This window comes from Salvelinus namaycush, chromosome 4 (assembly GCF_016432855.1).
Source record: "Salvelinus namaycush isolate Seneca chromosome 4, SaNama_1.0, whole genome shotgun sequence".
Classification (NCBI taxonomy): Eukaryota; Metazoa; Chordata; class Actinopteri; order Salmoniformes; family Salmonidae; genus Salvelinus; species Salvelinus namaycush.
This window is the reverse complement of record NC_052310.1, coordinates 79,207,472-79,235,068: the sequence shown is the minus strand read 5'-3', so window position 1 is coordinate 79,235,068 and position 27,597 is coordinate 79,207,472. Positions and strand designations below refer to the sequence as shown.

Genomic DNA, 27,597 nt, shown 5'->3' with positions numbered 1-27,597 from the left:
TCGCACACACACGGGACTCTAGCCAGTCGCACACACACGGGACTCTAGCCAGTCGCACACACACGGGACTCTAGCCAGTCGCACACACACGGGACTCTAGCCAGTCGCACACACACGGGACTCTAGCCAGTCGCACACACACGGGACTCTAGCCAGTCGCACACACACGGGACTCTAGCCAGTCGCACACACACGGGACTCTAGCCAGTCGCACACACACGGGACTCTAGCCAGTCGCACACACACGGGACTCTAGCCAGTCGCACACACACGGGACTCTAGCCAGTCGCACACACACGGGACTCTAGCCAGTCGCACACACACGGGACTCTAGCCAGTCGCACACACACGGGACTCTAGCCAGTCGCACACACACGGGACTCTAGCCAGTCGCACACACACGGGACTCTAGCCAGTCGCACACACACGGGACTCTAGCCAGTCGCACACACACGGGACTCTAGCCAGTCGCACACACACGGGACTCTAGCCAGTCGCACACACACGGGACTCTAGCCAGTCGCACACACACGGGACTCTAGCCAGTCGCACACACACGGGACTCTAGCCAGTCGCACACACACGGGACTCTAGCCAGTCGCACACACACGGGACTCTAGCCAGTCGCGCACACACGCGGGACTCTAGCCAGTCGCACACACACGGGACTCTAGCCAGTCGCACACACACGGGACTCTAGCCAGTCGCACACACACGGGACTCTAGCCAGTCGCACACACACGGGACTCTAGCCAGTCGCACACACACGGGACTCTAGCCAGTCGCACACACACGGGACTCTAGCCAGTCGCACACACACGGGACTCTAGCCAGTCGCACACACACGGGACTCTAGCCAGTCGCACACACACGGGACTCTAGCCAGTCGCACACACACGGGACTCTAGCCAGTCGCACACACACGGGACTCTAGCCAGTCGCACACACACGGGACTCTAGCCAGTCGCACACACACGGGACTCTAGCCAGTCGCACACACACGGGACTCTAGCCAGTCGCACACACACGGGACTCTAGCCAGTCGCACACACACGGGACTCTAGCCAGTCGCACACACACGGGACTCTAGCCAGTCGCACACACACGGGACTCTAGCCAGTCGCACACACACGGGACTCTAGCCAGTCGCACACACACGGGACTCTAGCCAGTCGCACACACACGGGACTCTAGCCAGTCGCACACACACGGGACTCTAGCCAGTCGCACACACACGGGACTCTAGCCAGTCGCACACACACGGGACTCTAGCCAGTCGCACACACACGGGACTCTAGCCAGTCGCACACACACGGGACTCTAGCCAGTCGCACACACACGGGACTCTAGCCAGTCGCACACACACGGGACTCTAGCCAGTCGCACACACACGGGACTCTAGCCAGTCGCACACACACGGGACTCTAGCCAGTCGCACACACACGGGACTCTAGCCAGTCGCACACACACGGGACTCTAGCCAGTCGCACACACACGGGACTCTAGCCAGTCGCACACACACGGGACTCTAGCCAGTCGCACACACACGGGACTCTAGCCAGTCGCACACACACTGGACTCTAGCCAGTCGCACACACACTGGACTCTAGCCAGTCGCACACACACTGGACTCTAGCCAGTCGCACACACACTGGACTCTAGCCAGTCGCACACACTGGTCTCTAGCCAGTCGCACACACTGGTCTCTAGCCAGTCGCACACACTGGACTCTAGCCAGTCACACACACTGGACTCCAGCCAGTCACACACACACTGGACTCCAGCCAGTCACACACACACTGGACTAGCCAGTCACACACACACTGGACTAGCCAGTCACACACACACTGGACTAGCCAGTCACACACACTGGACTCTAGCCAGTCACACACACGGGACTCTAGCCAGTCGCACACACACGGGACTCTAGCCAGTCGCACACACACGGGACTCTAGCCAGTCGCACACACACGGGACTCTAGCCAGTCGCACACACACGGGACTCTAGCCAGTCGCACACACACGGGACTCTAGCCAGTCGCACACACACGGGACTCTAGCCAGTCGCACACACACGGGACTCTAGCCAGTCGCACACACACGGGACTCTAGCCAGTCGCACACACACGGGACTCTAGCCAGTCGCACACACACGGGACTCTAGCCAGTCGCACACACACGGGACTCTAGCCAGTCGCACACACACGGGACTCTAGCCAGTCGCACACACACGGGACTCTAGCCAGTCGCACACACACGGGACTCTAGCCAGTCGCACACACACGGGACTCTAGCCAGTCGCACACACACGGGACTCTAGCCAGTCGCACACACACTGGACTCTAGCCAGTCGCGCACACACTGGACTCTAGCCAGTCGCGCACACACTGGACTCTAGCCAGTCGCGCACACACTGGACTCTAGCCAGTCGCGCACACACTGGTCTCTAGCCAGTCACACACACTGGTCTCTAGCCAGTCACACACACTGGTCTCTAGCCAGTCACACACACTGGACTCTAGCCAGTCACACACACTGGACTCTAGCCAGTCACACACACTGGACTCTAGCCAGTCACACACACACTGGACTCCAGCCAGTCACACACACACTGGACTCCAGCCAGTCACACACACACTGGACTCCAGCCAGTCACACACACACTGGACTCCAGCCAGTCACACACACACTGGACTCTAGCCAGTCACACACACACTGGACTCTAGCCAGTCACACACACTGGACTCTAGCCAGTCACACACACTGGACTCTAGCCAGTCACACACACTGGACTCTAGCCAGTCACACACACTGGACTCTAGCCAGTCACACACAATGGACTCTAGCCAGTCACACACAATGGACTCTAGCCAGTCACACACACTGGACTCTAGCCAGTCACACACACGCACACAAACACACGAATCTACCCACTCACACACACACTGGACTCTACCCAATCACACACACACTGGACTCTACCCAATCACACTGGACTCTACCTACTCACACACTGGAATCCACCCACTCACACACACAGGAATCTACCCACTCACACAAACTGGAATCTACCCACTCACACACACTGGACTCTACACACTCACACTGGACTCTACCCACTCACGGGACTCTAGCCACTCACACACACGGGACTCTAGCCAGTCGCACACACACGTGACTCTAGCCAGTCGCACACACACGGGACTCTAGCCAGTCGCACACACACGGGACTCTAGCCAGTCGCACACACACGGGACTCTAGCCAGTCGCACACACACGGGACTCTAGCCAGTCGCACACACACTGGACTCTAGCCAGTCGCACACACACTGGACTCTAGCCAGTCGCACACACACTGGACTCTAGCCAGTCGCACACACACTGGACTCTAGCCAGTCGCACACACACTGGACTCTAGCCAGTCGCACACACACTGGACTCTAGCCAGTCGCACACACACTGGACTCTAGCCAGTCGCACACACACTGGACTCTAGCCAGTCGCACACACACACACACACACACACACACACTGGACTCTGCCCACTCTCTCACACACACTGGACTCTACCCACTCATATAGGACTCTACCCACACACACAGGACTCTACCCACACACACAGGACTCTACCCACACACACAGGACTCTACCCAGTCACACACACACTGGACTCTGCCCACTCACACAAACTGGACTCTACCCACTCTCTCACACACACTGGACTCTACCCACACACACAGGACTCTACCCACACACACACAGGACTCTACCCACACACACACAGGACTCTACCCACACACACAGGACTCTACCCAGTCGCACACACACTGGACTCTACCTACTCACACACACAAACACAGGAATCTACCCACTCACACACTGGACTCTACCCTTTCTCACACACACACACACACACACACACACACACACTGGACTCTGCCTACTCACACAAACTGGACTCTACCCACTCTCTCACACACACTGGACTCTACCCACTCATATAGGACTCTACCCACACACACAGGACTCTACCCACACACACAGGACTGTACCCAGTCACACCCGACTGTACCCAGTCACACCCGACTGTACCCAGTCACACACTGGTCTCTCTCTCACACACCACACACACTGGACTCTCCCCACTCACATACACACAGGATTTTACACACACACACACACACACACACACACACACACACACACACACACACACACACACACACACACACACACACACACACACACACACACACACACACACACACACACACACACACACACACACGACTCTAGCCACTCTCTCACAGGATTCTACCCACTCTTTTTTTTCTTCCGGCGCCGACAGAGATGGCCGCCTCGCTTCGCGTTCCCAGGAAACTATGCAGTATTTTGTTTTTTGATGTGTTATTTCTAACATTGGTACCCCAGGTAATCTTAGGTTTTATTACATACAGTCATGAGGAACTATTGGATATAAGAGCCAAGTCAACTCACCAACATTACGACCATGAATACGACTTTCCCGAAGCGGATCCTCTGTTTTGCCCACCACCCAGGACAATGGATCGGATCCCAGCTGGCGACCCAAAACAATGGCGACACAGAAGGGGCAGACAGAGCGGTCTTCTGGTCAGGCTCCGTAGACGGGCACATCGCGCACCGCTCCCGAGCATACTACTAGCAAATGTCCAGTCTCTTGACAACAAGGTAGACGAAATCAGGGCAAGGTGACCGGAAACATGACCGAATACAAACAGTGTAGCTATTCCCTCCGCAAGGCAATCAAACAAGCTAAGCGTCAGTATAGAGACAAAGTAGAGTCACAATTCAATGGCTCAGACACGAGAGGTATATGGCAGGGTCTACAGTCAATCACGGACTATAAAAGGAAAAGCAGCCCCGTCGCGGATCAGGATGTCTTGCTCCCAGACAGGCTAAATAACTTTTTTGCTCGCTTTGAGGACCATACAGTGCCACTGACACGGCCCGCTACCAAAACCTGCGGGCTCTCCTTCACTGCATCCGATGTGAGCAAAACATTTAAACGTGTCAACCCTCGCAAGGCTGCAGGCCCAGACGGCATCCCCAGCCGGGTCCTCAGAGTATGCGCAGACCAGCTGGCTGGTGTGTTTACGGACATATTCAATCAAACCTTATCCCAGTCTGCTGTCCCCACATGCTTCAAGAGTGCCACCACTGTTCCTGTTCCCAAAAAAGCTAAGGTAACTGAGCTAAATGACTAACGCCCCGTAGCACTCACTTCCGTCATCATGAAGTGCTTTGAGAGACTAGTCAAGGACCATATCACCTCCACCCTACCTGACACCCTAGACCCACTCCTATTTTCTTACCACCCCAATAGGTCCACAGATGACGCAATCACACTGCCCTAACCCATCTGGACAAGAGGAATACCTATGTGAGAATGCTGTTCATCGACTACAGCTCAGCATTTAACACCATAGTACCCTCCAAACTCGTCATCAAGCTCGAGACCCTGGGTCTCGACCCCGCCCTGTGCAACTGCGTCCTAGACTTCCTGACGGGCCGCCCCCAGGTGGTGAGGGTAGGTAACAACATCTCCACCCCGCTGATCCTCAACACTGGAGCCCCACAAGGGTGTGTTCTCAGCCCTCTCCTGTACTCCCTGTTCACTCACGACTGCGTGGCCATGCACGCCTCCAACTCAATCATCAAGTTTGCAGACGACACTACAGTGGTAGGCTTGATTACCAACAACGACGAGACGGCCTACAGGGAGGAGGTGAGGGCCCTCGGAGTGTGGTGTCAGGAAAATAACCTCACACTCAACAAAACAAAGGAGATGATCGTGGACTTCAGGAAACAGCAGAGGGAGCAGCCCCCTATCCACATCGACGGGACAGTAGTGGAGAGGGTAGAAAGTTTTAAGTTCCTCGGCGTACACATCACGGACAAACTGAAATGGTCCACCCACACAGACAGCGTGGTGAAGAAAGCGCAACAGGGCCTCTTCAACCTCAGGAGGCTGAAGAAATTCGGCTTGTCACAAAAACACTCACAAACTTTTACAGATGCACAATCGAGAGCATCCTGTCAGGCTGTATCACCGCCTGGTACGGCAACTGCTCCGCCCACAACCGTAAGGCTCTCCAGAGGGTAGTGAGGTCTGCAGAACGCATCACCGGGGGCAAACTACATGCCCCCCAGGACACCTACACCACCCGATGTCACAGGAAGGCCATAAAGATCATCAAGGACAACAACCACCCGAGCCACTGCCTGTTCACCCCGCTATCATCCAGAAGGCGAGGTCAGTACAGGTGCATCAAAGCAGGGACCGAGAGACTGAAAAACAGCTTCTATCTCAAGGCCATCAGACTATTAAACAGCCATCACTAACATTGAGTGGCTGCTGCCAACATACTGACTCAACTCCAGCCACTGGAAAAATGTATGTAATAAATGTATCACTAGTGTCACGCCCTGGCCAGAGAGGTTTTTATTCTCTATTTTGGTTAGGCCAGGGTGTGACTAGGGTGGGCATTCTAGCTTCTTTATTTCTATGTTGGTGTGGTTCCCAATCAGAGGCCGCTGTCTATCGTTGTCTCTGATTGGGGATCATATATAAGTTTTCCTTTTTCATTTGGGTTTTGTGGGTAGTTATTTTCTGTTTAGTGTCTGCACCTGACAGAACTGTTTTTCTCTTTGTTATTTTGTTTGAGTGTTTTTTGATTAATAAAACACAATGAACACTTTCCACGCTGCGTTTTGGTCCATGCATTCCGACAAGAGCCGTGACAACTTGCCACTTTAAACAATGCCACTTCATATAATGTTTACATACCCTGCATTACTCATCTCATATGTATATACTGTACTCTATACTATCCACTGCATCTTGCCTATGCCGTTCTATACCATCACTCATATATATTCATATATTTTTGGGGTGTGTATTTTTTTTAATGTACATATTCTTATTCATTCCTTTACACTTGTGTGTATAAGGTAGTTGTTGTGAAATTGTTAGGTTAGAATACTCGTTGGATATTACTGCATTGTCGGAACTAGAAGCACAAGCATTTCGCTACACTTGCATTAACATCTGCTAACCATGTGTATGTGGAAAATAAAATTTGATTTGACATGCACACTGGACTCTCTCACACTCACGCTGGACTCTACCCACTCACACGCATGCTGGACTCTACCCACTCACACGCACGCTGGACTCTACCCACTCACACACTGGACTCTACCCACTCACACATACAGGACTCTACCCACTCACACATACACACACAGGACTCTACCTACTCAGACAAACACACACAGGACTCTACCCACTCACGCGCACACTGGACTCTACCCACTCACGCGCACACTGGACTCTACCCACCCACTCACACTGGACTCTACCCACCCACTCACACTGGACTCTACCCACTCACACTGGACTCTACCCACTCACACTGGACTCTACCCACTCACACTGGACTCTACCCACTCACACTGGACTTGACTCTACCCACTCACACTGGACTTGACTCTACCCACTCACACTGGACTTGACTCTACCCACTCACACTGGACTTGACTCTACCCACTCACACTGGACTTGACTCTACCCACTCACACAGGATTCTACACACACACTCACACACACACATACTTACACTCATAGACACGGGAAGTAAGGTTCCTGAGGGTGCTGCAGCACCCGCTGATGAAATCAGAATAAAAATATAAAAAACATAAATATTTTTCCACAAAATTAGTATACTGGGCCTTTATTACTCCTGTATTACCCCTGCCTATATGTACAGTACATAGATAGCTACCTCAATTACTCGTGTACCTCTTCACATTGACTCAGTACTGGTACTCCCTGTATATGGCCATGTTATTTTCTACTCCCTGTATATGGCCATGTTATGTTCTACTCCCTGTATATGGCCATGTTATTTTCTACTCCCTGTATATGGCCATGTTATGTTCTACTCCCTGTATATGGCCATGTTATGTTCTACTCCCTGTATATGGCCATGTTATGTTCTACTCCCTGTATATGGCCATGTTATGTTCTACTCCCTGTATATGGCCATGTTATTTTCTACTCCCTGTATATGGCCATGTTATTTTCTACTCCCTGTATATAGCCATGTTATTTTCTACTCCCTGTATATAGCCATGTTATTTTCTACTCCCTGTATATGGCCATGTTATTTTCTACTCCCTGTATATAGCCATGTTATTTTCTACTCCCTGTATATGGCCATGTTATTTTCTACTCCCTGTATATAGCCATGTTATTTTCTACTCCCTGTATATAGCCATGTTATTTTCTACTCCCTGTATATGACCATGTTATTTTCTACTCCCTGTATATAGCCATGTTATTTTCTACTCCCTGTATATAGCCATGTTATTTTCTACTCCCTGTATATGGCCATGTTATTTTCTACTCCCTGTATATAGCCGTGTTATTTTCTACTCCCTGTATATAGACATGTTATTTTCTACTCCCTGTATATAGACATGTTATTTTCTACTCCCTGTATATAGACATGTTATTTTCTGCTAATTTTATTTGTTATTCACAGTGTATTTGTTCCTCGTGTCAACATTTCTATTTTTTTGTATCTTATCTTTAACTCTGTATTGTTTAAAAAGGACCCGAACGTAAGCATTTCACTGTTAGTCTACGACAAATATTTTTTGGATCAGAGACTATAAATCAATTCAGAATTCTTAAATTCTGTCAATAATTGACCTGATGTTGCAATGGGGCTCAAGCGTAATAAAAAAAGTTGTTTGATAGACAAGTTCATTTCAATAGATTCATCATCATCATTCAACAAACGGATGCTACGGAGCTCTGTTCATTAAGATACATTTTTAATATTAGCTCCCCAGGGCAATGTGTTCACTACGCCACCAAGGGTCCTCACACCTCAGAGGTGTAACAGACAGACATGACTTCCAGTGAAAACAGCCATCATATGACCGATACAGTATATCGGCAGTGTCACTCACGTCATCACCACAGAGTAGTTCTAGGGGACTTGATCCTCTGGTGCCTTGGCTGGTGATGAGAGTTCAACACGGATATGAGAACACTGTTGACACTGCCGGCAACAAGACCTGGTGGTCTGACAAGCTGAGCTACCTCACTCCAAATGGCAAAACATTCTGGCTAACAGGATTACATAGCTAGCTTCAAAATATTCATGATTCAATTGAGATGTTAGCTCTACTGCTTTTGATTTACGATGAAGGACAGCTCCTCTTTCCAGCACGTCTACCTCTGACCAGAAGATCCATGAAAATCCCCATTGAGGCAGCACATCCTGCGCGGGTGGGTCAGTTTCACAGAACATTTATCTTGAGAGAAAGTACAGTAAGCTTGAATCTAGCTTTGTTTTTAGTTATGAATGGTGGGAAACCTACAGTGTCTCTCTGCTAACATTATTCAGCTTAGAGACTTCATACTTGGGAAAATATCCTGTTTGGGCAACAACTGCTACTTCAACAGGAAAGGACTCATGTTAATAAAAGTTGAGTGTTAATCAATAGCCAGTGGTACGTGCCAAGTGCAATCCCAAACAATGGAGGAAATCAGATTTGTGTCACAGAAATGTTATTACAGTCAAGGACAACAGCAGCAGCCCAGATGGAGGAGAATGGAGTCTGCATACCAATAAGCTGGAGCTGTGTGGAGACAACTTGGCTATTATAATTATAAACTGGGTAGTTTGGGTCCTGGATACTGATCGGTTGTAACAGCATTTCAGCCATGTGTATATTAGACGATATTCCACGGGTATGATGAAAAAATGACTTTACTGTTCTATTTGTTGGTAAACATATGTTGGTAAAAAGTGCTATTTTACCAACCATATGTTGGTAAAACAGCAATAAGGCACCTTCGCAGCTTCCCTAAGAACAGCCCTTAGCCGTGGTATAATTAAGCAATAAGGCTCGAGCGGGTGTTGTATATATACCATGGCTGTCAGCCAATCAGCACTCGGGGCTAAAACCACCCAATGTATAATGGCCATTATAAACTGGGTGGTTCGAGCACTGAATGCTGATTGGCTGACAGCCGTGGTATATCAGAACTATACCACGGGTATGACAAAACGTTTATTTTTACCGCTTTAATTACTACGTTGGTAAAACGTTTATAATAACAATAAGGCACCTCGGGGGGTTATGGTATATGGCCAATATACCACGGCTAAGGGCTGTATCCAGGCACTCCGCATTGCGTCGTGGGTAAGAACAGTCCTTAGCCGTGGTATATTGGCCATATACCACACCTCCACCTGCCTTATTGCTTAATTATACTATACTGACATAAGCACCATGTTGAATAGGGAAACATTTTTAGTTCATAACTCATCAAAACAATAATCAGATCTATAACATATTTTTCTTTAATAACTTTAAAACGGGATACAAATCTTGTCAGTTACACAGAAGACTCTAAAACTGTGTTAGTTATTCTAGGTTAAGGAGTCCGCTGCTTGACAAAGACAGAAACAGGTAAACTATAGAGAAACAGTGCAGAGCTCAACGAGCAGGTACAGTAAAAATCTTCAGGCACGGCTGCCACGGGTGTAGACATCAGCTGTGTGTGTCGTAAGAAAAGTGTGGAGAGGGTTTGGCCCAGGTGGTTGTAAAACACTCACCCACAAACATGTTGTAAACAAAAGCTCTATTTAAAGAGAGGATTACAAATGCACTCGGTGATGACTAAAGTGTTAGAAAAATAAAAAGAAGCTATTAGTGAAAAAATAACAATATTCAAAGTATTTTTCAGAGTCCTGAGTATAGAAAATAAAGGCCTTGAAAATCAAGAAATGCCACAAAACATGATCTGAATGTTGTTTTACTATGTGTAAAAACACAACAGTACTCCGAGGCAGTAGCCTTCACCCCAAGTCTGCCAGTCCTGTCAGCGGGGATGATGTCGGGGAACCCTGGGCCCGGAGGGGGAAGGAGAGGCGAGGGAAGGCATGGAGTTTATGGAGGCGGAGGCATCCTCTGCCTCCTCCAGCTCTGCCTGGAGCTCCTGGCTGATGCTGGACTGCAGGGCAGCCGTGGTCAGCCACTCCATGGGCAGGCAGCTCTGCAGGAAGGGCACACAAGAGCTGAAGTAGGCCAGCCGGTTCACCCAGCGAGGGATCTCCCTGCCACACAGGATCTGATGGATAGACAGGAAGAGTGCAGAGTAGAACAGTGAGACATGCAGCACTGATACTAGAGTGCTAGGTCTTACTGGAAATGGATCTGCTGACACTGTAGCGGTAAGGCATTTGGCCCTACTAAGCAGGATAGAGCTAATGGTCCTTTAGGTATTGGAATGAACTGCGCGAGACTGTATCCAATTCAACCCTTATTCATCTGATGTGCTACTACTGGGGTGCTATTTCAATGGGAAAATAGTGTGGCTGTCGTCTTGCTAAGTACAGACATCATTACAATGTAATTACTTCCTTGGTAGACACTGGCCATGACCATTCCTTTTGCTGAGCACAGTAATGTATTTTTATCACCCCAGTGAATAGAGGAGTTTACTTCTGTTCAAGACCCTGATAAAGACACCTGTGTTGAGTTGTTACCTGTCCCCTGTCACTTTTGTAAGACCAATGACATTATTAGAATTTCTCACATCAATAAAAATCTCTGTCCCGTGAAAATAGTTTAGCAACCATAAAACCAATCTTTTCAAACCTTGTGGTCCAAAGCGGCAGGTAGCCTAGTGGTTAGAGCGTTGGACTAGTAACCGAAAGGTTGCAAGATCGAATCCCCGAGCTGACAAGGTAAAAATCTGTTCTACCCCTGAACAAGGCAGTTAACCTACTGTTCCTAGGCCGTCATTGAAAATAAGAATTTGTTCTTAACTGACTTGCCTAGTTAAATGTAAAATAAAAAGCGAACACCAAACAAAGACATTTACTGACCCAGTAAATGCAGAGGAACACAAATCGGCCTTTCTTTCAAAGCGGTATTAGCTTTAGATTCCTATCTTTAGTGCTTGTGATGTCTAATGGAACTATTCCACTTTGGGAAAAACAGGTCTTGGGTGGCAAAAGCCTCTGGCTGTGAAAAACAAGCCAACTGGCTAAACAAAGTGAATGATAGATAAATGCGCGCACCACACAGACAGAGGCAATATTGCTGGAAATTAAATGGCAGATATTTCAAGCCAATTGTGGCTAACCAGGGGTGGGATAATGTCAATGTGGATTTGATTGGATATTAGCCGGGAGCTTGAGGTGTCTGATACTTGTGAGATTTGTTTATGACAGTTTGCGGTGGAACACGTGACAAATGCAAGCACTTTCTGAATTGTTTGGGAGGCTACTCATAGCTGGCCTGTGAGCTCGCGATTGACCTGTTGGAGACCCCTTGCATAAATTAATCTCTAAAAATTATTTATTATTCAACCTCGTGTTGCGTTTTGGGTTTGCTGACCACTCAGACCTTGGCTGCAGCTCAGGGTCACTTAGTCTGATATGCTAATTCTTAACTCACGTTTTATACCCTCGGGTCAGAAATGGGCATTTCTGCCTTCAGGGCAGTTACGAGGCAAGTTACAAGGCAAGGTCTGGATTTTACTCAGATCCAATTTAGACAACTAACTTCACATTTCATCTTACAAAAACACTGTCTTTGATTTGGACATTTTCCACACAACGTACAATATGCAAACATCAGGCACATGTTAGGACAACTCTTAAAGTTACAATGTTTTCGTTTTAAAGGACGATGTTATCTTTTAATAACATTACAAAAACGACATTCATGTTCATATTCCATCTATCGTCATTACCACCATTGTGGCTGACGAAACCTATTGTCCCAAAGTCCATTTATTGCATGTTAATGTTCTGAAGCCGGTTCTCCATAATGAGAGGACAAAAGTAATTTTGTCTGCTGCCTTAAGATTTACAATGGGCGTTAGGTGTCATTAACCGGGCCAACATCACATGTACATTAGCACTCGGTGCGCGTAGGGATCCACGTTGGATATCATCACACCATCGTACGCTTTCTCTCCTTTCAAACTCCCCACTTTATTTTGGCTGAAGACAGATGAACTACAAATTGCTAGTTAGAAACATATGCATACTAACCCATCATTTATTAGCTAAATATAAAGGTAAAAGTCAAGAAAAAAAGATGAGGACAGAACTACATACATTTAAATGTAAATAATGCTTTAAAAGCATTTCTGTGAAGCTTTGTGATTGACAAGGACAAGTTTGATGTTGGACAACAATATAATGTTCATGAATTAATGCGTGCCAAAGACGGTAAGATGAAAGGCAGGACTTAAATACATTACCGCAATCATGGCTAGCCTAAGAAACGTGGTTCATGAAATCAATAACTTGCTAGTAACAGATAAGAAGAGACAGGAATGCCAATGGTGGAGGTGTTGCACTTTATATTGATGTAAAGCTTAGAGAGGATCTCATGTCAAATGCTGTTGAATTAATATGGCTACAGGTTCACCTGCCTCACCTAAAGCCTATTCTTGTGGGAAGCTGCTATAGACCACCAAGTGCTAACAATCAGTATCAGGGCCTAAACTTACCACCCGCGGGTAGATTTTGGCATCGGCCAGCAAGATGTATATTTCACCAGCCAAGTTGGCGGATGGTCAGGGCTACACAGTGCGAGCGTTTCACTTGCATTTGTGAATACAAATAGTCAAGTAAGATCACATTTATAGTCAAATAAATGCTGCAGTAGCTGTTTTCAAAGTATTTCTTCCATTTTGTTTCATAGCTGGTAAATTAATCGAACAAAGTCAAAAACCTATGAATCCTACAGTACCAGCCAAAAGTTTGGACACACATACTCATTCAAGGGATTTTCTTTATTTTTCCTATTTTCTACATTGTAGAATAATAGTGAAGACATCAAAACTATGAAATAGCACATATGGAATCATTAGGTAACCAAAAAATAAAAATTATAAAAATTGTTAAATCAAAATATATTTTAGTTTCTTCAAAGTAACCACCTATTTCCTTGATGACAGCTTTGCACACTTTTGAAACTAAGTATACTGAAGTGAGACTGTCCTTGTGTTTCTTGGCTATTTACATTGTTTTGTTCACAAGCTAGGTTGTTTTTTAATGTTTGAGTTTCAACTGCTAGATAAGAGAAGACAATGCTTCTACTAGTCAGACTCAATCTAACAGGCACAAACATGACTCGAGTCACATTACCATGGTAACCTCCCGCACTTAAAGGGGCACGTGAAATGTTTTGTCTCATCTGTGATATTTTGGTTCAAAGACTCGAGTCACAAAAATGAAATGAAACGATGCCACATCAATTCTGACTGGTAATACATTTATTGTTTTAGAAATATTACAAAGCTTGCTCATCTGTTTTTTTGTGTTTTATCGGTGTAATTTTAGCAGGGAAAAAATATTTGGGCTGGTAAAAAAAATCTAGGTGGCTGGTAGATTTTTCTTATCCATCTGCCACGGTGGCTGGTAGATCAAAAAGTACATTTTAGGCCCTGGTCAGTATCTGGATAATGTGTGTGAAATGCTTGATAATGTATGTGATAAATACTGCCAGCCGGGGAATTTACAAACAGCACCGGAATTAAAATACTCTTCTTGTTTTGATCAAATCTTTACTAATGCTGCAGAAATCTGCTCTAAAGCAGTATCCAAATCCAATGGATGTAGTGATCATAATATAGAAGCCATATCTCGGAACACCAAAGTTTCAATATAGTGCATAAGAGGTCATACAATAAGTTTAGTAGTGATTCCTATGTTGAAGATGTAACTAATATTTGCTGGTCTGTGGTGTGTAACCACATTTATGAAATTGCTTATTCCAGTTACTAATAAGCATGCAACCATTAAGAAAATGACTGTAAAAACTGTAAAAATTGTCTATCAACAATGACAAGCCACCTGGGTCTGACAACTTGAATGGAAAATGACTGAGAATTATAGTGGACAATATGTCCACTCCTAATTGCCATCTCTTCAATCTAAGCCTACAGTAAAGTGTGTGCCTTCAGGCCTGGAGGGAAGCAAAAGTAATTTTGCTACCCAAGAATAGCAAAGTCCCCTTTACTGGCTCAAACAGCCGACCAATAAGCCTGTTTCTAAACCTTAGTGAACTTTTGGAAAAAATTGTATTTGACCAGATAGAAATAGCATTGTAAGTAAACAAATTGACAACAGACTTTCAGCACGCTTATAAGGAAGGACACTCAACATGTACAGCACTTGACTGATGATTGGCTGAGAGAAATTGTGGTAGCTGTTTTGTTAGACATCAGTGCAGCTTTTAACATTACCGATCAAAATCTGCTGCTTGAAAAATGTATGTGTTATGGCTTTACACCCCCTGCTATATTGTGGTTTGAGAGTTACCGGTCTAACAGAACACAGAGGGTGTTCTTTAATGGAAGCTTCTTCAACATAATTCAGAAAGAGTCCGGCACACCCTGGAAAACACTGGGATATAGGCCTTTGTGTGTGTGTGTGTGTGTGTGTGTGTGTGTGTGTGTGTGTGTGTGTGTGTGTGTGTGTGTGTGTGTGTGTGTGTGTGTGTTTGTGTTTGTGTGTGTGTTTAGAGTGTTGCTTACCTCCGACAGGGCTGAAGAGAAGTGGTTACAGTTCTTGTGTATGAGATGGTAGGCGTTCCCCTTGTACTCTTTCCCCAGCTCCTCCATGATGCGCTCCACATCCTCCTCAGTGAAGTCTGTGCTGCCCAGGACAATGGCCTCTCTGGCGCCAGGAACAGGATCCACACAGAGAGAGGAGAGGGTCAATTCAAGTCAAATATTTCCACCATACAAGGCGATATTTTAAAATATCCCAGAATCGATTTCGTACTATTAAATAGTCCTCTATTTTCTTTAATCAAGAAAAAAGAAATCCGACATATGAGCATATCTGATCAACATGCTGTTAGGTTCTAAATAACGGTCAAAACAACTATAAAAGCTCAAACCACATTTATTCATCCAAAGGGTCAGACAGCTGAACAGACAAAGAGCATATTCACACAAGTACTGGTATTTAACCCTTTCTCCTATGCTGAGTCTCCTCCTACACATCTGAACAGCCAATACATCTCTGTTGCTAGACAGAAACTTAGTGATATCTATTCTTCCTCACTTCATCTGATCTGATCTCAGCACCAAATTCCTCACTCCTCACCAAAGGATCCCTGATATCTAACAATAACATTCTGACAGAATGTAAACATTCTACATTCCCCTCTCTCCCTCAGTGACATGGAAAAGGATACTTCATATTTTCAAGTTTAACTCAGAAACCAACAATGCATCTTATTGCCAGATACAAAATGTCTGAATCTCCTAAAAGAGCCACAAGATGGAGCTTTAATGTTTCCTTACTACAAAATCCTACTTTCTTTGAAAAATTTGAAAAACTGAATTGAATTAATTGCTAAAGATTAACAAAAATTCAGTCGATGATCCTCAGATTCTATAGGATGCCACCAAAGGTTTTATTACAAACAACGCAACTGTATTTGCATCTGGACTGAATAAATCACAACTAAAAAGATATCAGAATTGGAAAAGTTGTTAATGATGTTAGAGCGTTCAACCAGTGTGCTCACCATCTTTGATAAACATAGAAAACTTACTTACCCAAATTGGTACATCTGGACCAAAGCGGGTCTGTTAAACTATTATCCTCAGATAACCTCAGTCTATTACATATCTTACGTGCTTCATCAGAAACCAAAGCTCTTTGGGCAATTCTATCACTTGATGCAGAAAAAGCTTTTGATAGACTAGAATGGTAATATCTTTGGTTGGATTTTGGAACATATGGGACTTGGCTTCAATTTTATTAACATGATTAAAATACTATATGCCAATCCCTCATCCATAGTAATAACAGGCAATACCTGCTCTGTTTTGTTCATAATAAGTAGAAGTAGCAGGCAAGGTGATCCAATCTCACCTCTGCTATTTTTTATTGTATATGGAGCCCCTGGCCCAGGCATCAATATCGATCAATTCTACAGATCACGTAATCCCATTATACGCCGACGATATCTTACATTGTCTAGATAAAGTATCTCAATCCCTCCCAAAAGTTTTAAAGATCATAGAGAAATTCAGCACCATCAAGTTATAAAACCAAAATCAGTCCTACCGCCTCTCAAGACCCTGATGGAGGACTCGATCTCTACTAATGGAATCCCCATAGTTTACCATTTTAAATATTTGGGAGTAGATATATTTCCTTCTTTAGATGAAACCATTGCCAGAACCTTTAACAGAACACTGAAATCAATTCAATCCGACCTCAGTAGATGCACTAATATCCCATTTGCTTTAACCGGCAGAATATCTATCGTCAAAATGAATATATTGCCACAGCTGAATTTCTGTAGTTCAATGCATCCCTTCTCTCCCCATTCTGGCAATTGGAATACAATCCATACTGCGGTTTCAAAATGTATATGGCAAGGTAAGCGAGCCCAGATAAAATTAACAAACTTGTAAAGAGGGAAAAACGTAGGCGGACTATCCGTACCAAACTTTAAATTGTATTTCCACACATTAGCATTTCCTCCCATCCTGAATTGGTTTAGACATGAATCCTCTGCCCCCTTGTAAAGAGAGTAAAGAGAGAAATATGGTGTCTCCTATTGCCCTGGAAGAGGTGGTCTTTACTGATATATACCTTAAACAATGTAAACTACACTTTGGTCTCATTATTTCTAACACAATTTCTATTTGGTGCTAAATTTAAAAAAAATACAAGCCCATACTCCAATATTTTACAATAATGCCTTGCGATCTAGAGGGCGGCCATTTGCATCCCCCAATGGTCCAAATGTGGAATCCGTATCCTTGCCGATATCATGGACAGTGGTTAATGGTTTTGGAACATTCCAAGATTTGAAAGGTAAAGACATAACCAGGCAAACACCTTTTTTTCTATATTTAGAACTTATGTCTGCAATGTTTGCCTATGCAGTCTCTCGGGAAACCCAACTACCGAACCATATAATGATGGGAGTTATAAATAAATGATCTGGGCCCCCGAAAGGACTGATCTCTATAATATACACTGCTCAAAAAAATAAAGGGAACACTAAAATAACACATCCTAGATCTGAATGAATGAAATATTCGTATTAAATACTTTTTTCTTTACATAGTTGAATGTGCTGACAACAAAATCACACAAAAATTATCAATGGAAATCAAATTTATCAACCCCTGGAGGTCTGGATTTGGAGTCACACTCAAAATTAAAGTGGAAAACCACACTACAGGCTGATCCAACTTTGATGTAATGTCCTTAAAACAAGTCAAAATGAGGCTCAGTAGTGTGTGTGGCCTCCACGTGCCTGTATGACCTCCCTACAACGCCTGGGCATGCTCCTGATGAGGTGGCGGATGGTCTCCTGAGGGATCTTCTCCCAGACCTGGACTAAAGCATCCGCCAACTCCTGGACAGTCTGTGGTGCAACGTGGCATTGGTGGATGGAGCGAGACATGATGTCCCAGGTGTGCTCAATTGGATTCAGGTCTGGGGAACGGGCGGGCCAGTCCATAGCATCAATGCCTTCCTCTTGCAGGAACTGCTGACACACTCCAGCCACATGAGGTCTAGTATTGTCTTGCATTAGGAGGAACCCAGGGCCAACCGCACCAGCATATGGTCTCACAAGGGGTCTGAGGATCTCATCTCGGTACCTAATGGCAGTCAGGCTACCTCTGGCGAGCACATGGAGGGCTGTGCGGCCCCCCAAAGAAATGCCACCCCACACCATGACTGACCCACCGCCAAACCGGTCATGCTGGAGGATGTTGCAGGCAGCAGAACGTTCTCCACGGCGTCTCCAGACTCTGTCACGTCTGTCACATGTGCTCATGTGCTCAGTGTGAACCTGCTTTCATCTGTGAAGAGCACAGGGCGCCAGTGGCGAATTTGCCAATCTTGGTGTTCTCTGGCAAATGCCAAACGTCCTGCACGGTGTTGGGCTGTAAGCACAACCCCCACCTGTGGACGTCGGGCCCTCATACCACCCTCATGGAGTCTGTTTCTGACCGTTTGAGCAGACACATGCACATTTGTGGCCTGCTGGAAGTCATTTTGCAGGGCTCTGGCAGTGCTCCTCCTGCTCCTCCTTGCACAAAGGCGGAGGTAGCGGTCCTGCTGCTGGGTTGTTGCCCTCCTACGGCCTCCTCCACGTCTCCTGATGTACTGGCCTGTCTCCTGGTAGCGCCTCCATGCTCTGGTCACTACGCTGACAGACACAGCAAACGTTATTGCCACAGCTCGCATTGATGTGCCATCCTGGATGAGCTGCACTACCTGAGCCACTTGTGTGGGTTGTAGACTCCGTCTCATGCTACCACTAGAGTGAAAGCACCGCCAGCATTCAAAAGTGACCAAAACATCAGCCAGGAAGCATAGGAACTGAGAAGTGGTCTGTGGTCACCACCTGCAGAACCACTCCTTTATTGGGGGTATCTTGCTAATTGCCTATAATTTCCACCTGTTGTCTATTCCATTTGCACAACAGCATGTGAAATTTATTGACAATCAGTGCTGCTTCCTAAGTGGACAGTTTGATTTCACAGAAGTGTGATTGACTTGGAGTTACATTGTGTTGTTTAAGTGTTCCCTTTATTTTTTTGAGCAGTGTATAAATAACTTTTGGAAAGCTCATTTTCTGAGCTAGCCATTAAAAGAAGTATTGTCCACAGATCTAAGTAAATATGGACAACCCTTTAACTGGAACAGAATATTGAAAAATATGACCTTGGTATCCCATAATCCGAACCATCAAGTTATACAATAAGTCTGTTCACAGTAGGGCTGACCCCGACAAAAACAAAATATTGGTTGACCAAGCGTCGTCTGTTCTTTAGACCTTATGTTTGAATAAAAATAACTAATATATATATACACACACAGTTAAAGTCGGAAGTTTACATACACTTAGGTTGGAGTCATTAAAACTCGTTTTTCAACCACTCCACAAATGTCTTGTATAAGACCAAATCAAAGTTTATTTGTCACGTGCGCCGAATACAACAGGTGTAGACCTTACAGTGAAATGCTTACTTACAGGCTCTAACAAATAGTTCAAAAAAGGTGTTAGGTGAACAATAGGTAAGTAAAGAAATAAAACAACAGTAAAAAGACAGGCTATATACAGTAGCGAGGCTATAAAAGTAGCGAGGCTACAAACAGACACCGGTTAGTCAGGCTGATTGAGGTAGTATGCACATGTAGATATGGTTAAGGTGACTATGCATATATGATGAACAGAGAGTAGCAGTAGCGTAAAAGAGGGGTTGGCGGGTGGTGGGACACAATGCAGATAGCCCGGTCAGCCAATGTGCGGGAGCACTGGTTGGTCGGCCCAATTGAGGTAGTATGTACATGAATGTATAGTTAAAGTGACTATTCATATATGATAAACAGAGAGTAACAGCAGCGTAAAAAGAGGGGTTGGGGGGGGGCACAACGCAAATAGTCTGGGTAGCCATTTGATTACCTGTTCAGGAGTCTTATGGCTTGAGGGTAAAAACTGTTGAGAAGCCTTTTTGTCCTAGACTTGGCACTCCGGTACCGCTTGCCATGCGGTAGTAGAGAGAACAGTCTATGACTGGGGTGGCTGGGGTCTTTGACAATTTTTAGGGCCTTCCTCTGACACCGCCTGGTGTAGAGGTCCTGGATGGCAGGCAGCCTAGCCCCAGTGATGTACTGGGCCGTACGCACTACCATCTGTAGTGCCTTGCAGTCAGAAGCCGAGCAATTTCCGTACCAGGCAGTGATGCAACCAGTCAGGATGCTCTCGATGTTGCAGCTGTAGAACCTTTTGAGGATCTCAGGACCCATGCCAAATCTTTTTAGTTTCATGAGGGGGAATAGGCTTTGTTGTGCCCTCTTCACGGCTGTCTTGGTGTGTTTAGACCATTCTAGTTTGTTGTTGATGCGGACACCAAGGAACTTGAAGCTCTCAACCTGCTCCACTACAGCCCCGTCGATGAGAATGGGGGCGTACTTGGTCCTCCTTTTCCTGTAGTCCACAATTATCTTCTTAGTCTTGGTTACGTTGAGGGATAGGTTGTTATTCTGGCACCACCCGGCCAGGTCTCTGACCTCCTCCCTATGTGTCATCATTGTCGGTGATCAAGCCTACCACTGTTGTGTCGTCTGCAAACTTAATGATGGTGTTGGAGTCGTGCCTGGCCATGCAGTCGTGGGTGAACAGGGAGCACAGCAGGGGACTGAGCACCCACCCCTGTGGAGCTCCAGTGTTGAGGATCAGCATGGCAGATGTGTTGCTACCGACCCTCACCACCTGGGGACGGCCCGTCAGGAAGTCCAGGATCCAGTTGCAGAGGGAGGTGTTTAGTCCCAGGATCCTTAGCTTAGTGATGAGCTTTGAGGGTACTATGGTGTTGAACGCTGAGCTGTAGTCAATGAATAGCATTCTCACATAAGTGTTCCTTTTGTCCAGGTGGGAAAGGGCAGTGTGGAGTGTAATAGAGATGGAATCATCTGTGGATCTGTTTGGGCGGTATGCAAATTGGAGTGGGTCTAAGGTTTCTGGGATAATGGTGTTGATATGAGCCATTACCAACCTTTCAAAGCACTTCATGGCTACGTGCGTGAGTGCTACGGGTCTGTAGTCATTTAGGCAGGTTGCCTTGTGTTCTTGGGCACAGGGACTATGGTGAAACCATGTTGGTATTACAGACTATCAGGGACATGTTGAAAATGTCAGTGAAGACACCTGCCAGTTGGTCAGCATATGCCAGGAGCACACGTCCTGGTAATCCATCTGGCCCCACAGCCTTGTGTATGTTGACCTGTTTAAAGGTCTTACTCACGTCGGCTACAGAGAGTGTGATCACATAGTTGTCCGGAACAGCTGATGGTCTCATGCATGCCTCAGTGTTGCTTGCCTCGAAGCGAGCATAGAAGTGATTTAGCTCATCTGGTAGGCTCGTGTCACTGGGCAGCTCGCGGCTGTGCTTCCCTTTGCAGTCTGTAATAGTTTGCAAGCCCTGACACATAAGATGAGCGTCGGAGCCGGTGTAGTATGATTCAATCTTAGCCCTGTATTGACCCTTTGCCTGTTTGATGGTTCGTCGCAGGGCATAGCAGGATTTCTTGTAAGCTTCCGGGTTAGAGTCCCGCACCTTGAAAGCGGCAGCTCTACCCTTTAGCTCAGTGCGAATGTTGCCTGTAATCCATGGCTTCTGGTTGAGGTATGTATGTACAGTCACCGTGGGGACGACGTCCTCGATGCACTTATTGATAAAGCCAGTGACTAATGTGGTGTACTCCTCAATGCCATCGGAAGAATCCCAGAACATGTTCCAGTCTGTGATAGCAAAACAGTCCTGTAGTTTAGCATCTGCTTCATCTGACCACTTTTTTATAGACCGAGTCACTGGTGCTTCCTGCTTTAATTTTAGCTTGTAAGCAGGAATCAGGATAGAGTTGTGGTCGGATTTACCAAATGGAGGGCGAGGGAGAGCTTTGTACGCGTCTCTGTGTGTGGAGTACAGGTGATCTAGAATTTTTTCCCCTCTGGTTGCACATTTAACATGTTGATAGAAATTTGGTAGAACTGATTTAAGTTTCCCTGCATTAAAGTCTCCGGCCACTAGGAGCGCCGCCTCTGGGTGAGTGGTTTCCTGTTTGCTTATTTCCTTATACAGCTGACTGAGTGCGGTCTTATTGCCAGCATCTGTCTGTTGTGGTAAATAAACAGCCACAAAAAGTATAGCTGAAAACTCTCTAGGCAAGTAGGGTGGCCTGCAATTTATCACAATATACTCTACTTCAGGCGAGCACAATCTAGAGACTTCCTTAGATTTCGTGCACCAGCTGTTGTTTACAAATATGCACAGACCACCCCTCCTCGTCTTACCGGAGTGTGCTGTTCTATCTTGCTGGTGCAGCGTATATCCCGCTAGCTGAATATCCATGTCGTCAATCAGCCACGATTCCGTGAAACATAGGATATTACAGTTTTTGATGTCCCGTTGGTAGGATATTCGTGATCGTACCTCGTATAATTTATTGTCCAATGATTGCACGTTGTCGAGTAGTATTGACGGTAACGGCAGCTTTCCCAGTCGCCTTCTCCGGGTCCTGACCAGGCATCCGGCTCTTTGTCCGCATCGCTTCCTCTTGCAAATAACGGGGATGTCAGCCCTGTGGGGTGTTTGGAGAATGTCTTGTGCGTCATCCTTGTTGTAGAAAAAATCTTTGTCTAATCCGAGGAAAGTGATCGCTGTCCTGATATCCAGAAGCTCTTTTTTTGCCGTAAGATACGGTTGCAGAAACATTATGTACAAAATAAGTTACAGATAACGCAAAAACCCCCACATAAGAGCACAATTGGTTGGGCGCCCGTAAAACTGCTGCCATTTCCTCCGGCGCCATTTCTCAGTTTTGGCAAGTCGGTTGTGCACGACACAAGTAATTTTCCCAACAATTGTTTACAGACAGATTATTTCACTGTATCACAATTCCAGTGGGTCAGAAGTTCACATACACTAAGTTGATTGTGCCTTTAAACAGCTTGGAAAATTCCAGAAAATTATGTCATGGCTTTAGAAGCTTCTGATGGGCTAATTGATATCATTTGAGTCAATTGGAGGTGTACATGTGGATGTATTTCAAGGCCTACCTTCAAACTCAGTGCCTCTTTGCTTGACATCATGGGAAAATCAAAAGAAATCAGCCAAGACCTCAGAAAAAAAATTGTAAACCTCCACAAGTCTGGTTCATCCTTGGGAGCAATTTCCAAACGCCTGAAGGTACCACGTTCATCTGTACAAACAATAGTATGCAAGTATGAACACCATGGGACCACACAACCGTCATACCGCTCAGGAAGGAGACACATTCTGTCTCCTAGGAATGAACGTACTTTGGACCTTGTGAAGATGCTGGAGGAAACAGGTACAAAAGTATCCATATCCACAGTAAAACGAGTCCTATATATCGACATAACCTGAAAGGCCGCTCAGCAAGGAAGAAGCCACTGCTCCAAACCGTCATAAAAAAGCCAGACTACAGTTTGCAACTGCACATGGGTACAAAGATTGTACTGTTAGGTGATAATGACCATCGTTATGTTTGGAGGAAAAAGGGGGAGGCTTGCAAGCCGAAGAACACCATCCTAACCGTGAAGCACGGGGTGGCAGCATCATGTTGTGGGGGTGCTCTGCTGCAGGAGGGACTGGTGCACTTCACAAAATAGATAGCATCATGAGGCAGGAAAATTATGTGGATATATTGAAGCAATCTCAAGACATCAGTCAGGAAGTTAAAGCTTGGTCGCAAATGGGTCTTCCAAATGAACAATGACCCCAAGCATGCTTCCAAAGTTGTGGCAAAATGGCTTAAGGACAACAAAGTCAAGGTATTGGAGTGGCCATCACAAAGCCCTGACCTCAATCCTATAGAAAATGTGTGGGCAGAACTGAAAAAGCGTGTGCGAGCAAGGAGGCCTGCAAACCTGACTCAGTTACACCAGCTCTGTCAGGAGGAATAGGCCAAAATTCACCCAACTTATTGTGGGAAGCTTATGGAAGGCTACCTGAAACGTTTGACCCAAGTTAAACAATTTAAAGGCAATGCTACCAAATACTAATTGAGTGTATGTAAACTTCTGAACCACTGGGAATGTCATGAAAGAAATAAAAAGCTGAAATAAATCATTCTCTCTACTATTATTCTGACATTTCACATTCTTAAAATAAAGTGGTGATCCTAACTGACCTAAGACAGGGAATTTTTTACTTGGATTAAATGTTAGGAATTGTGAAAAACTGAGTTTAAATGTATTTGGCTAAGGTGTATGTAAACTTCTGATTTCAACTGTATATATATATATATATATATAGGCGACCGAGCTTGTCTGATGCTTTAAGCACACTGTGATTAAATAATTAAGACACACAAATGACTCAAGAGGGAGCCAGAGGTCAAGAAAAAAACTGTTCCTGAACTTCCTCCTACCGCTGCTGCTGGCCTTCTCATATTCTGCCATTATTATAAAATAAACGTAAGCGTAATGAGCATAAAGTCAACGAATTTCAAAATCATTGCCATGTGATTAATACAAATTCTATCTAAATAAAAATTATACAAATCTAAATGTAACTTCTATTACCAACTATGTAAAAATAGCCTACATAAAGCCAACAAATAAAAACATTGCATCCTGCAGGTAAAAGAAAAGTCACATTGGCTAAGCATGGCCTGTCTGCAAGGAACTTGAAACATCGATCAACTTTCAACAGTTTGGTCCAGTCCAAAGCTTGCTCTAACAAATTTGCAACCGACTAAATGGGGTCAGCCCTAGTTCACAGAATGAATTTAACATCAAGGAAAGGTTTTACGATGAAATTGGCCCCAACTCTTCACTGTGTCACCTAAATCAGGTAGGCACATTCCTTTATATGATGTGGGAGTGCTCTGCAGTTAAATACTTCTGGGGCTAAGTAAAAAAATGTATTTCGAAGTGCATGAATGTAAATATTCAATGCGTTGCATCTACCATGTTAGTTAACGATAATAGCTCCTTGAATCAGACTATTACTACTGGCAAGCAGCACTGATGCGAAAAAATGTTGGCTCTTAGATGGCAATCACCCCACTCTCTCCCAATATGCCAGTGGATACATATACAATTAGAAGTCATAATATTAGAATTATCGACAGGGAGAATGAATGGGGCTAGTCAAGAAACAATTGAGACCTGGACAAATATACTTGACTTTAAAGAATAATCTCAGCTAGCCCAACACATACATACAAGCAATATATATACACAAACTAAAATATAAAAACAACACGCAACAATTTCTAAGATTTTACTGAGTTACAGTTCATATAAGGAAATCAGTCAATTTAAATAAATAAGTAAATGAGGCCCTAATCTGGGGATTTCACATGACTGGGAATACAGATATGCATCTGTTGGTCACAGATACCGTAACAAAAGGTAGGGGCATGGATCAGAAAACCAGTCAGTATATGGTGTGACCACCATTTGCCTCATGCAGCGCGACATCTCCTTCACATAGACTTGATCAGGCTGTTGATTGTGGCCTGTGGAATGTTGTCCCACTCCTCTTCAATTTTTAATAAAATTAACAAAAATGTAAAAAAATTCTTTGTCATTATAGGGGTATTGGGTGTAGATTGATGAGGGGGAAAAAAACGATTTAATCAATTTTAGAATAAGGCTGTAACGTAACAAAATGGAAAAAGTCAAGGGGTCTAAATACTTTCCGAATGCACTGAAAATACATTGAGTGTACAAAACATTGCTCTTTCCATGACAGACTGACCAAGTGAATCCAGGTAAAAGCTATGATCCCTTATTGATGTCACTTGTTAAATCCACTTCAATCAGTGTAGATGAAGGGGAGGAAACAGGTTAAAGAATAATTTTTAAGCCTTCGGACAATTGAGTCATGGATTGTGTGCCATTCAGAGGGTGAATGGACAAGACAAAATATTGAAGTACCTTTGAACGAGGAATGGTAGTAGGTGCCAGGCGCACTGGTTTGTGTCAAGAACTGCAACATTCACACTCAACACTTTAAAGTGTGTGCATCTAGAATGGTCCACCACCCAAAGGACATCCAGCCAAGTTGACAGAACTCTGGGAAGCAATGGAGTGGTGGGTGGGTAGACAGAGATATTAGGGACTGACAACTAACCTGTGTTGCTACGCAGGGTGGAAAACATTGTTTCCGGGTGGGGGGAATGGGATGGGGAAAAAGCAAATACTCACTTGAATTTGAATGTCTCCCCGAGTTCTGTGGCATCCCCTGGAGTTATCTCAAATATTCCTGAAAATGGATATTGGTGTCCTCCATAGGCAAACTCTGAAAGGTAAGAACATGGATTAGATAACACAGAGGAAGTCAGAGACTTGTGACTCAGTGTCTCTGACTTCCTCTGTGTGGTGTTGCTGTGTTTGAGGTCAGTGTTGCTGAGCTGTAATCATAGCAGTGGGAAGAAGAGGTTGCCTTACCTCTGCCATAGATCTCCATCCCAGAGTGAAAGACTCCAATTCCTAGATTGGAGGTGAACTCGTTGATCCAGTACTGAAACACAGGAACACCACTGGTCATTATTACTGCTGCCAGACGAACCACCACATCACAGACACAGGGGAACAGAGAAGTCACAGCATAAAGGGTGAGGGGTCTATAAACATGTGTATACTTGCTTTGCAATGAGTAATATACAGTGAATTCGGAAAGTACCCCTTCTCTTTTTCCACTGTTACATTACAGCCTTATTCGAACATTTATTTAAAAATAAAAATGTCCTCAATCTACACACAATACCCCATAATGACAAAGCGAAAACAAATTGTTAGACATTTTTGCAAAAGTATTAAAATAAAGTTAAAATACCTTATTTAAATATGTATTCAGACCCTTTGCTATGATACTCGAAATTGAGCTCAGGTGCATCCTGTTTCCATTGATCATCCTTGAGATGTTTCTACAACTTTATTGGAGTCCACCTGTGGTAAATTCAATGAATTGGACATGAC

At 45.1% G+C, this 27,597-nt stretch overlaps 1 protein-coding gene across 1 annotated transcript; it reads right to left on the bottom strand.

The window, feature by feature from the left end:
• Positions 1-10,444: 10,444 nt before the first annotated feature.
• LOC120046018 (deubiquitinase DESI2-like) lies at positions 10,445-27,166 on the bottom strand. Its single transcript, XM_038990930.1, has 4 exons — positions 27,067-27,166; positions 26,824-26,917; positions 15,626-15,767; positions 10,445-11,194 (listed from the first exon to the last, which is right to left on the bottom strand). The coding sequence occupies exons 1-4, from the start codon at positions 27,164-27,166 to the stop codon at positions 10,946-10,948; spliced, it is 585 nt and encodes a 194-aa protein (XP_038846858.1). The 3' UTR covers positions 10,445-10,945.
• Positions 27,167-27,597: the final 431 nt, after the last annotated feature.